The sequence below is a fragment of the Podarcis filfolensis genome (assembly GCF_964270895.1).
Source record: "Podarcis filfolensis genome assembly, chromosome: 2".
Taxonomy (NCBI): domain Eukaryota; kingdom Metazoa; phylum Chordata; class Lepidosauria; order Squamata; family Lacertidae; genus Podarcis; species Podarcis filfolensis.
Window position 1 is genome coordinate 46,345,903 of NC_139605.1, and position 12,258 is coordinate 46,358,160.

General features: G+C 39.4%; 1 protein-coding gene across 18 annotated transcripts in view; it reads left to right on the top strand.

Annotated features, from left to right (window-relative positions):
* IQSEC1 (IQ motif and Sec7 domain ArfGEF 1) overlaps positions 1-12,258 on the top strand; it is a 311,515-nt gene that overhangs the window by 168,824 nt on the left and 130,433 nt on the right. Inside the window, exon 1 of one of the 18 annotated variants that reach the window (XM_083602941.1) lies at positions 3,763-3,942. The exons of 16 other annotated variants lie outside the window; for them this stretch is intronic. In XM_083602941.1, the coding sequence (XP_083459067.1) occupies positions 3,875-3,942 (68 nt within the window). In that variant the 5' untranslated portion in view covers positions 3,763-3,874. Of the gene's footprint in view, positions 1-3,762; positions 3,943-9,968; positions 10,033-12,258 lie in introns of those variants that run through there. One more of the 18 variants, XM_083602935.1, reaches the window with a different exon arrangement.

Consider the following 12,258-nt stretch of genomic DNA (forward strand, 5'->3'; position numbering starts at 1 on the left):
GCACTGGAGGCACTGTGCCACTTGAATACCAGCTCCTGGAGGGCAAACAACAGGAGAGGGCTATTGTCAGTGTGTTCTGCTGTGTATTTCCCTTAGGCATCTGCTTGGCCACTGTGGGAACAGAATGCTGGACAACATGGTCCTTTGCTCTAATACAGCAATGCTCTTCCTACATTCTTATTCTTAAATACTATATATCATCAGCATATGGTCGGAGGTGCAGAGCTAATTACGGTAAATTTCACCGAGGGAAATAAAAAACAGTTTTAACGGCTAGTGGGGCAAAGAAGCAACATTGGGTGCTCTCCCTCTCAAATCTATTTAAAGAGCCAGACATTATAGATGAGCAAGGAAGTTACAATATTCAGGTGTTAGGGCACATGGTGTATTGTTGAGCAGATAAAGCTGAAAATGTAGTTGTTTTTCTTGATTGTTAGGGTAAGTGTCCCTCAGATGTAAGGCACTTGTTTAGGTGGAGGCCATAGACTGTAAGAAAAGCCCTCCTGGATCAGACTCAGGGTCCATCCACGGAAGTGTCCTGTTTTCAACAATGGCCATCAGATGCTTCTTAGAAACTTGTAACCAGGGCATGAAGCCAACAACCACACCTTTGCCTCCATCTCCCACACAGAAACTAGTGATGCCTCTGCATCTTCAGGTTCCTTTAGCTCTCATGCCTAATAGCAATTGATAGGGTTAATCCCCCTTTAAAGCTACCTAAGACAAGGGCTGCTGTCACACCAAATAAATAAATTACTTTCTTTTTCTGTTCTGAAGTTACTGCTAATCAATTTCATTGGATGACCCCGAGTTCTAATATTAGGAAAGGGGGAAGGAACCACACTTTGTCTTTCACTCTATTTTTGTTGAGCATTCATTCAGTTTGGAATAGATGCTATTGGAGTCCTTTATTGTCTGCTTCAGTTTTCACCATCCTACATAAATGGAACCCAAGAGGTGAAAGTAAGCATAAGGCATGTGGAGGCCAGACTTCTGCAGATTAGACGCTTCAAAACCCGAATGTGGGTTGTAGCCCAACCAATGCTAAAGTAGACCCATTGAAATTACTAAACCTATGTCAGTCATAGCTGTTCATTTCAATGGGCCTACTAGGCCTAGTATTAGATACATCTCTATAACTTTATATTATAGTGGTGGAGGTAAGGCAGTCAAGAGAATTCAAGGATTCTGTTTAAAAGGAGGCATTCTGATACCCTCAAGTGAGCAGGTTCTTCATACAAATGACAATCCAATGTTCAGTGAAACTGTATTGGATGAGACATGAATTTTCAGGTGGGGAGTTGGACAGCTATTTAAGTGTTCATGGAAGACAATCTTACTCGGCTACGAGTGATTGTCAAAGAAGGAGAAGATATCCAGGACTGGAGACGCACAAAGTCTCATTAGTGGAAATGAAGTGCGCAACATTGCTTCTTCCATCAGGGAAGCTGAAATTTGTAGTTCTTGTCAAGTCTCCTAGCTTCACATTGAGTTCATGGTATTGTTTACCAGTAAAGCAAGGCAGAAGACCTAGCGAGATTTTTATGAATGAAAGAGACTAAGATAAGTATTTGAATACTGCAGCGCTGGGAAACAAAAAGACCAATGCAGGCCACTTGCAGAACAATGATGCTTTTATCCTTTTAATCCTTGTTTTGTTTATCTGCTAAACAAAGCCCTATAGATTGAGGGAGGCTTTTTATATTAACTTGTTTATTGTGAAGACAACTTTTATTCCAATTTATATTTATAACATTCTTAATATAATTATACTTGGGGCCCTATACAATGATTTCCCAGCCTTAACACACCCACACACACCACACCTTCAAGCTAATTCTAAGACAGTTTGTTTGTTTGTTTGTTTGTTTGTTTGTTTGTTTGTTTGCAATTTAAAGTTTACATACTAGAAAATGCATTCATCTGTTAAAACCCATTTCAAGATGGCAGACTTAGGAAAATCCTGTGCAAACATTTTTGAGAAGTTATGTCCAATTGATTTCAATGGGTCTATTCTAAAGATGTCTAAATTCAGATTCCTAATTTCCATAGCACATTCTGTGCTCTCAAATAAACTGTGATACTGGTCACTTTCATTTTTCATAAGTTAAACCAAGTATGCTGATGATGAGTCAAAAGCCACTCAAAAAAGAGATACTCCCCATCTTTGATTTCACTCATGCTGCAAAACTTTATGTTCATTTTAACTATGTTTTTAAAGTTCTCCATTCCAATTTCCACTGTAGTCACAGCAAAATAAACATGTTAATTTCTTGTGCTTTACATTTGGTTTTCTTGAGATCAAACTACATATTACATTAAATACCTAGTATGATGCTCTATGTGGTTGTGTGTGTGTATGTGTGTGTGTTTACACTGGAGGGCCAATCCAGATCAAGAGCACATGGAGAAGTTTAACCCCTCCCATCCATGCAGAATGCTGAAATCAAGAGAAAGAGAAACAGAGACAGCCCCAATGCCATATAGTAAAAGATGGGGGGAAAGGCTTCCACTGGCACCAATGGGTCCTTTCCCTCTTTTGTCACTTAGTGAGTTAGGAAGGGTAGAGGTTGGGGGGGGGCAATGCAGTGGGAGGGAAAAGATTTAGCATCTACCCACCCTGTACACTGTGGTCCTGATCTCGATTGTCCTGGATTTTATTATAGTAAAAAGCACACAGACACAAAGCTACAGATTACAAATTTAACATAGCATGTAGTTTGTTCATTTTAAATCATTTATAACCTGAGTTTACACCTGCAACTCAGCACCTCTTCCTTTACTTTATCACTGCATTCCAGTTTTCCTTGAGCCTGGCTCCAGCATCAGGAGTTGGGCAGGAAGAAGATTGCAGCAATGCCAACCCAGATGTATGAATTAAATTAATTCCATGCCCCTAAACTAATAACTGGTGGCCTGTTGCCCTGTTAGGAAAAAGATGCAGAGCAGGGATGGCTTACGGAGAAGGATTTATGTCCAATGGCTTACGGAGAAGGATTTATGTCCACTGGTGATGGCCTTAGCAAAAGGATCCATCAAGGTTAAATTATTCCCATCAGCACAGCAAATCAAAAGATGGATATCATTTTATTCCAGATGTGTGGTGAGCAAAAAGTAATGCTTAACCTGCATACAGTAACTATGGAAAATTTATTAGTGGTATATTATCAGTATCTTTAGCTGCGTAGCAATATAAAATCAACTAACTTCCATACAAGGTGTGACCCTCATACAGCTTATTACTGTTTCACTAAAACATTTACATTTCAGCTACTGAAGTATAACTGAGTGTCCTAGCTGACTGATACATTATATATAATAAGAGGTTTAGATATTCATTCCTACAGTGTGTGTTCATGCCCAGCATTGGAAAATGACTCATTACTTCTTTTGGCGCTAGACAAGTTTTTAAAAATCCAACTGCTGGCTGTTCATACAGACTACACTGTATGATTTAAGTGCATTTTGTAAGCGTACTGTCCTAGCAAATGCTGTTTTGAATCCCTGCAGACAAGAGTTTTTAAAAGCAGTAAAGGCTATCTGCTCTCTTACTGTAATTTTTTTAACTTGATCATCCGAAACAGTGACATGTTACTTTCCAAGCAGCCCTGAATGATCCTAGTTAGTGAATAATGTAAACAATTCTTGTAGATTGTAAAGAAAGCAGTAATTTGAGACCTCTGATGGGAAAGCTGGCTTCCCTCTGTGAATTGCTCAGTTCAAGTCAGTGGAGCTTGGAGGAATCATTTTGAGTTCATGAATCAGAGCCTAGCTGTCTCCTGAAACTTGGCTAACTTTTGCTCTGCACCTTCTAAATGTACTACGCTGGATTCTTCAGAATAAGTGTGTTTTTTCCAACACTGCAGAGGAGGTCATGAAGGGAGATGGCAGCGCAATGTGGAATCTGATGTGGAAATACTGCATTTCAGTCAGGACAATCAGGTACCTTTTGAAACTTGTGTGCCTGCCCCCATGGGCTTAGGCTGTTAGCAGTTTGCCCTTAGCTATGTTTCTGATGTCTTCTGACAACTATAGAGGTCTTTCATAATGGCAAGTGCTGATTTATGAAGAATATTTATCTTTTCTAACTGCTTGATTTCAACCGACATTGTAATCCCAAAATGCGTTTGCTACTTTGCAAAATTCTTTTGCGTAGAGTTGAATGTTAGGGGCTATAAAAAAAAGTCTTTATGAATATTTCTGCATTTACTTTTGCTTCTTTTGAGTCACAGATGTTGTGAGTGAACTTTGAACGATACAACTAAAAACAGCAAAAGGAATTGCTGGATCTAAATGTGCCCTTCTGTTGTATTCTCAGCCTTACTTGTATATCCTATATGTTTAAAGGACCCTCTGTTTCAGTACAAGGACAGACTGTACAACAAGCTGGTCAGCTCATATTTGGACAATTCGTATTTGGTGTGCTGAATGTTTTTCCAAGCTCTGATACTGCAGGCTCTAGTGAAACTTATTTGGGGAGTGGCACCATTAAGCAAGTTAATAGTGTTTACTTGCAGTGACTTAGAGGGTTCCTTCCTTATTCCTCTCATGCTATGACTTCTTTATGTGGCTGAGCTGTATATTTTGAATGGGGTGTTTTGTGTTCAAGGAAATGCGTAATCTAAATAATCACAGTATTTCACACTATGTGATTATTCACTGTGCTAAAAGGAACAGTCTAGTCTGGATTTCTGCATGAACTTCCAACAACCAGTTCTGTTGTTGTTTTTAATGGAACGTGGCATTTAACATAGATTTTTCTTTCTAAAATCTTAAGAGTAAAAACTCTGAGGAAGCAGTGGGTCCCGAGGGGGGTCCATATGATGACAAAGAGATACTCATTATAGAAAGTAGGATTGATTACTTGAGCTTCTTCACAAAATGCAAATAATGGTTTGGGGTCAGATGAGGGGCACTAGAAAAGTGACTTCCTGGTGTTAATTTATATAGAAGTGGTTTCTCTTATCTTATGAATATTCATCCTGACCTTAAAGACATTAGAAAGTAACCCTCAAGATGTATCCTCAAAAGGTAAATGCTTGTATGCAAAAAGTGTGTTGCATGAAAGACAAAAACAAACACACATAGACCCAAACACTGAGTATATTGAGCATCTCAGATGATTGCATTAGTCAGATTTGCCAACAATTTTCTGGGTTCTCATCATCTTCGTACCCAGCAACATCACTACGAGATAAATCTTACAATCCATATTACAGTTTTTGTGGGTATAGCCCTATAGGCAAGCATTGCACTGCTAGAACACCACCTAGCACCTTAAAAGAACGTGCATCTATTGATCATGTTTTTACTGTTTGCTAAATATTTTGCTTTTATCCCAAGCCTTTCCAAATACCTCTGTTGTTTCCAAAGTTTTTAATTCTTCTGGTTTTAATATGTTAATATTATTTTGACATCTGTATTATATTTGACATTCTACTTTTGTGCACCATCCAGGTATTCTCTTAATGTAGAGTGGTTTATGAATTTTGAAATGAGCTCGCTTATTCATTTAACAGCCCTTGGCAATGGTCACCATCCGAGAAATACTAGACTTAAACCACATCAGTCAAATCGGCAATTGTAACTGGGCCTAGAAACCAGTCAGCAACCTCTCTAGCTAATTTAGTATTGGAGATAGATGCTTCTTCCTATCTGGGCCCAGATCATGAAGTGAGCAGCCATATTATCTACAAGCTAATGTTAGAAGATAGTCCAAAGTAGAGTAAATATAAAGGTAAAGGGACCCCTGACCATTAGGTCCAGTCATGGCCGACTCTGGGATTGCGGCGCTCATCTCGCTTTATTGGCCGAGGGAGCCGGTGTACAGCTTCCGGGTCATGTGGCCAGCATGACTAAGCCCTTCTGGCGAACCAGAGCAGTGCACAGAAACGCCGTTTACCTTCCCGCTGGAGCGGTACCTATTTATCTACTTGCACTTTGATGTGCTTTCGAACTGCTAGGTTGGCAGGAGCAGGGACCAAGCAACAGGAGCTCACCCCGTCGTGGGGATTCAAACCGCCGACCTTCTGATCGGCAAGTCCTAGGCTCTGTGGTCTAACCCACAGCGCCACCCGTGTCCCTCCAAAGTAGAGTACCTTTCACTAATGCAATGAAGAGGTTAGAAAAATGTGGATTATTGTTTGTTTATTTATTATACTTATTATACATTATTTATTATACAACACCATTAAAAGCATTGCAAATAATCATTAAAGTGAAAGACTAACCAAGAATGTTTTAAACAGCTGCATAGGCTTGGTGGCATTAGAATGATATCTGAAAGTCAAAAGTAGGGATCCCTACCAAATCTCTGCTGGTAGAGTGTTCCACAGAATGAGACCAGCAACACTAAATGCTTGACCGCTAGTTGAGGCCAGTCAGAGCACAACTAACAATGTTTCCCCGAATGATCTCAGTGATCAAGTTGGGATATAAAGGTTCAGGTGTTCCTTAAGGTATTGTCAACAAAAGTTGGGTGCCTCCCCCTCTCTCTGCCAAGTGGTAGCAAGAGTCCATGGGGTTCCAGGCAATCACCCAGGGTCTGTGTTCCTTTGGAGAACTGAGACATGGCAGAGGCTATCGTAGCTTTAAGAAATATGGTTTATTCACCTATTTACACCTTCATTGTGCATGGAGGGAGACCAGATCTTACAGCATGGTCCTTTCAAGAGTGCACCCAGCCAGCCCAAGATGTATTCCAGTCTTTCCTCTTCCTTCTTCTTGCCAGAACACCCTGCTAAAAACTCTTTTCCTGTCACCTCACACCCAGTTACCCTGGCAACCTTCTAAACTCCAGTCTCTGTTCACACCCCGTGGCCAGGAGAAGAATAGTTCACATGCATTGGCAATAGTTCTCAATGGCCCTGTATTGTTTCTTAATGGCCATAGCTTGGCCAGGTCATTTTGCATAGGCCCAGGAATTCCTTGCCTAGTGCATTTCCGCAGCTTGTACTTTCATCTATATTCCAATCAATAAAAACCCTATCATTTATTAATTTCTAGGGTCCCCCCCCATTGTATAACAGTATATTGGACCCAATTCATTCAACACAAGAGCCATGGACCTGGCCTGCTAGCATATGGGCAGCCAGTTCAGATGTGTTAGCAGAGGTGTCCCATGCTTATGGCCATCTGCCCCCATCAGCAGTCTACATTCTTCACCATTGGTGAAGCCCTGGGTATGCAGAAGCTCTGGGCTTGCAGATTTACTCAAAAGGAGGTCTGGATTTTGTATCCAGTAGTGGGTGAACTTCAGTCACAGGGTTGTGATTATTCTGGTTGCCAACATGCACAAAATAATGAAAACTCAGTACAAATGAAAAGCAGGACTACATAAATCGGTGCAAATATTAATACTTCGTTTTAATGGTTGCTACCCAGCTTTGTTGTAATGAAAGGGAGTCTTACCGTTCACTTACCATTAGGTGAACTGCACAATAGGTGTATTGTATGCCCTTACTGTGCTGGGCAAATCCATAGCTGCACAGCTATACAAGTACAAAAACATAATAACATACGCCGCACAAGGGCGGGAATAAAATAAATTAGGTATTGAATTACCAATGTTTTTAATAGCATGGCTTGAAGTAGTATATTCCCAAGATTTGGTTTAGTGGTTATAAAAGCAGACTGGAACAGTCTGAGTCAGCAAATCCACAACCCACAGGGAATAAATTGCAGGGTTTACAAGAGAGTAATACATAGCTTTATGCTTGCATCTTAAAGTTCCATTTGCCAGGGATGGAAGAAAAGAGTCAATGGTTTGCTTTCAGTGATCCACACATCTGGAAAAAGTAAAACATTTGTTCCTTCAATATGTGAGTTGTCATGGGGTGTTTTTTCTCCTCTGCTAAATTTTTCCATTTTGTTTTAGGGTCCTTCCTTTATAGTCATTATACTGCATTTGTGGCAAAATATTTTGTTTGGATACAAACAGTACACCAGTATGTTTAATAGTAGTACTAGGTGTTAGTTGTGTCACCTAAGAACAGCATGAAGGCAAAACTTTAGTGATTTTTCTTTTTCTTTTCTCTTTTTTAAGGAAGTGGCTCTACAACTAGGGATAGGAGAAAGTGACCAGTTCTGCTCTGTGGCATTTTGGCAGACAGTGGAATGAAGTCATCCCATAATGGCTTCTACAATTCACTCGATACTCTGTACATGCTTGAGCCCAGGGTTCAATAAAAACACTATGCCTTTGCTAAATCGGAGAGGTTTCACAGTGGTTTCCAAAAGCATGCCAAAGATATCCCTGAGATATCCATGGTTTCACAACCATATGAGTACAAAAGCAGAGTAACATAAACTGCCAGGACAAGGACACAAATAGTTAGCTTTTGAATTACAAATGGACTCTACAACCCAATGCAATGCTCTCTTGATTCATTGAGGGAGTTGTATTGCTACTGACCCCTTGCTTTATCAGTTATGAATGAATGAATGCAGAGTGTATAATGCCTCAGGAACATCTTTGAGATGGGGTGGCCATCCCCTTCATAGAATTGTAGAATTGGAAGGAACCCCTAGGGTCATCTAGTCCAACCCCCTGCAATGCAATCTCAACTAAAGCATTCCGTGGCAGATGGCCACCCAACCTCTGCTTAGAAAACCTCCAAGGAAGGAGAGTCCACCACCTTCTGAGGGAGTCTGTTCCACTGTTAAACAGCTCTTGCTGTTAAAAAGTTCTTCCTGGTGTTTAGTTGGAATCTCCTTTCTTGTAACTTCAGTCCATTGGTCCGGGTTCTACTTCCTGCTACTTCTTCCATGTGACAGCCCCTCAGATATTTGAAGATGGCTATCATATTTCCTCTCTCTTCCTGGCTAAGCATACCCAACTCCTTCAACCATTCCTCATAAGGCTTGGTTTTCAGACCCTTTGATCATCTTGTTTGCACTCCTCTGTACATGTCATAGCTTGTCAACGAGTGAATTTATTATTTCAGTCACAGACCAGTTCCAGCCCACATACAATATCAAGGAAGTCATAAAACACAATAGGGATACATCTGAATTTGCAATTAGGTATAACAGGGACAATACAGATATAGCAACCGTTAAAAAATATATAAATTAAAACTTAATCACTAAAATATAACCTAAAATTATCATTTAAGGCCTTAATCATTATGATAGCACCCAGCTTGTCCATATCCTTCTTAAATCGTGGTTCCCAGAACAGGACACAGTACTCCAAGTGTGGGCTGACCAAGGCAAACTAGAGCAGTACTGTTACTTCCCTTAATTTGGACACTATACTTCAGTTGATGCAGCCTACAATAGCATCAGCTTTTTTGGAGTATATGAGGAGGACATCCTCATATATGGGGCATTGCTGGACTGTTCTGTTCCCCTCCAAGACACAGAGGGGAAAGTAAAGATTTGTAGGTGGGGAAGGAATTCTTTAGAGACAGATGGAAACATACAACTTTCAGTGGAGTTGGACAAGTTAAAACTAGAATACTAAAACGTCTTCAAAAGACTAATATGAAAATAAATGTCTTGCATCAGTTTCACTTCCTAAAAATGAATGACATAATTTAGCCAAACTGACACATTTGCTTCCCCCATTTATTTTTACCATTGTATTACACATGTTTCAATATTCTCTTACTGAAAACAAAATGTTCAGAAGTGTTTAACTCTAGCTAGATCATGCTCAAACTGAGTTGAACTGAAGAGCAAAATTTACTGAACATGGCTTTATTCTCAAAAAGGGATGCAAACATGTTTACATTTCACTGAACTAGATTCATGCGTTTTTTATCAGCTGAACTTTTAGTCAACACCACTAGCCTTTGGTCTTAAGCTATGCTGAAGTTCTGCACTTTCATGGAACAGAGAACTGGCAGTATGCCGTGAAACCCTAGACATGAGAAACCCAATCTAGTCTGGCTAGAGAAGTTACAGAAACAGTTCTATTATTTATTTACACAACACGTTTGCAAAGAGCTTCTTGAGGCAGAAGCACTGGTATCACTGGACTGATAGAACTGTTTACTTGAGACACAAGAGTTATTTTGATGAAATTTGGTGAGTTAATATTCAGTCTACTGTTTACAGCACAGGATAGTTATATGTTCCATCATGCAGCAGCAGCAGCAGCAGCTGCTGCTTTGTAACTCCTTCAGTTCCTCCAAAATATGTGTGTCAGGGGCACTTGTCTTGATAAAAGACTGGAACTGACTTGCTGGTGTCACTGTATGCTGCTGCTATGTTTTTGAGCATGTACTTAATCAGATATAGGAAGTCATAACTTTAAAAATATTTTGTTATGGATCTCCATTATAGTTTACAGTGATAAATTATAGATCTTGCAAAATATCTTTGATTCAATCAAAAGCAGTAGAATTTATGAAGATGAAATTCAAGTGTTGCAAATCCATATTTTTAGACTTCTTGATCAGGCGGCATTCTTGAGTAAATTGGTTTTTTAATATCTGGTGAGTATATGGGTGTCTATATTTTTATATTATATAATAATATAAAAATAATTTCTGAAAAGCATATTGTGCATAATCTCTTACACTTTATTTTTATATAATAATATAAAAATAAAGTGTAAGAGATTTTGTACAATATACTTTTCAGAGATTAGTTCTTCTGCCATGCTTTATAGACATTATAGGCATTTTTAATCCAGTAGGATCAGATATTACACACACACAACATGCAATCAGAATACAATTGTACATAACAACCTCTATGTTTAACAGACTGGCATACCAAGATTTTTACAAGAAAGTTGTTTTTACTATTGAATAACCTGAAGGAAAATTATTCAAATTGTATAATAATGTTTTAAGTGCTTTACAATTGCTTGCCTGTGTAGAATTAGAAAGTGTCAGGTCTACTATTGCTTGGTTTGGTGTTTGTGCTAGAAATGTTACTATTATACTCTTTAAGAATTTTTGTGCTATGAACTTCTGAATTAAATATAGGCTTGAGTTAATTACACTGTAATCTTCCAGTTTAAAATTCATGCACCTTAATACTGCTGTATCCTGAAATAGTTTATTTTATGCTGTTATATAGTGGCAATGAGTAGTATTCTTTTATAGCGTATCAGTATCTTCATGCTCTTACAAGGATCCTCTTCTTCATCTAAAGAAATAGCATTTCCATAAATATGCAGAAAAGACTGTTCTAATATGACACGTCTGGTTCAGTTTCTCTGGGGAGCTTAGGATACAGTCTTGTTTTCTGGGAATTAGTTCCACTGAACTCAGAGATACTTACTTCTGAGTAAACACAGTTGGATTGTTGCAGAAATGCTGTCAGAGAGGTGCAGACACCTAAGTTTGCATTTAGAGCATTGTTCACCTTTCCTAAAATTCGCTCAGATAAATCCCTTAAAAGATAATAATAGTTTTACCAGAAATAAAATGGTTGAATTTTTTTTTTTTAATTGTTGGGGTTTGAAGTTAAAGAGTACATAACAACAACCAAGTTATATTGGTGCCAGAAATATATAAACATTGGTGCTAGTTGAAACTACATTGGGAGGTTGTTCCAGAGGTAGGGCAACAAAACTGAGAAAGTCATCTCCCCAGTTGCCTGTTACCCATCTTACCTCAGATGACAGGGGAAACTGGGGCAGCCTTTCATGTTAGTATAACGGCATGTTGATGTGGGAGGAAGCATTCCAAATTTTTCTTGAAAATGGACCAGTAGTCCATGGAGCTCTTCATAATAATATTAATAATAATAATTTATTATTTATACCCCACGGATCTGGCTGGGTTTCCCCAGCCACTCTGGGCAGCTTCCAACAAAAGATTAAAATACAGTAGTCTGTTAAACATTAAGAGCTTCCCTAAACAGGGCTGCTTTCAGATGTCTTCTAAGAGTCTGGTAGTTGTTTTTCTCTTTGACATCTGGTGGGAGGGCGTTCCACAGGGTGCCACTACTGAGAAGGCCCTCTGCCTGGTTCCCTGTAACTTGGCTTCTCGCAATGAGGGAACCGCCAGAAGGCCCTCGGCGCTGGACCTCAGTGTCTGGGCAGAACGATGGAGGTGGAGACGCTCCTTCAGGTATACTGGACCAAGGCCGTTTAGGGCTTTAAAGGTCAGCACCAACACTTTGAATTGTGCTCAGAAATGTACTGGGAGCCAGTGTAGATCTTTCAAGACCGGTGAAGTCCCCGAGACTCATAATTGGTATCAACCCACCAGGGATCTATGGCTCAGGTGACACTACTCTGGTATTCTAACGCTGCATATGTAGAGCATGGTGATATGTTTAAAAATATAATGCTGT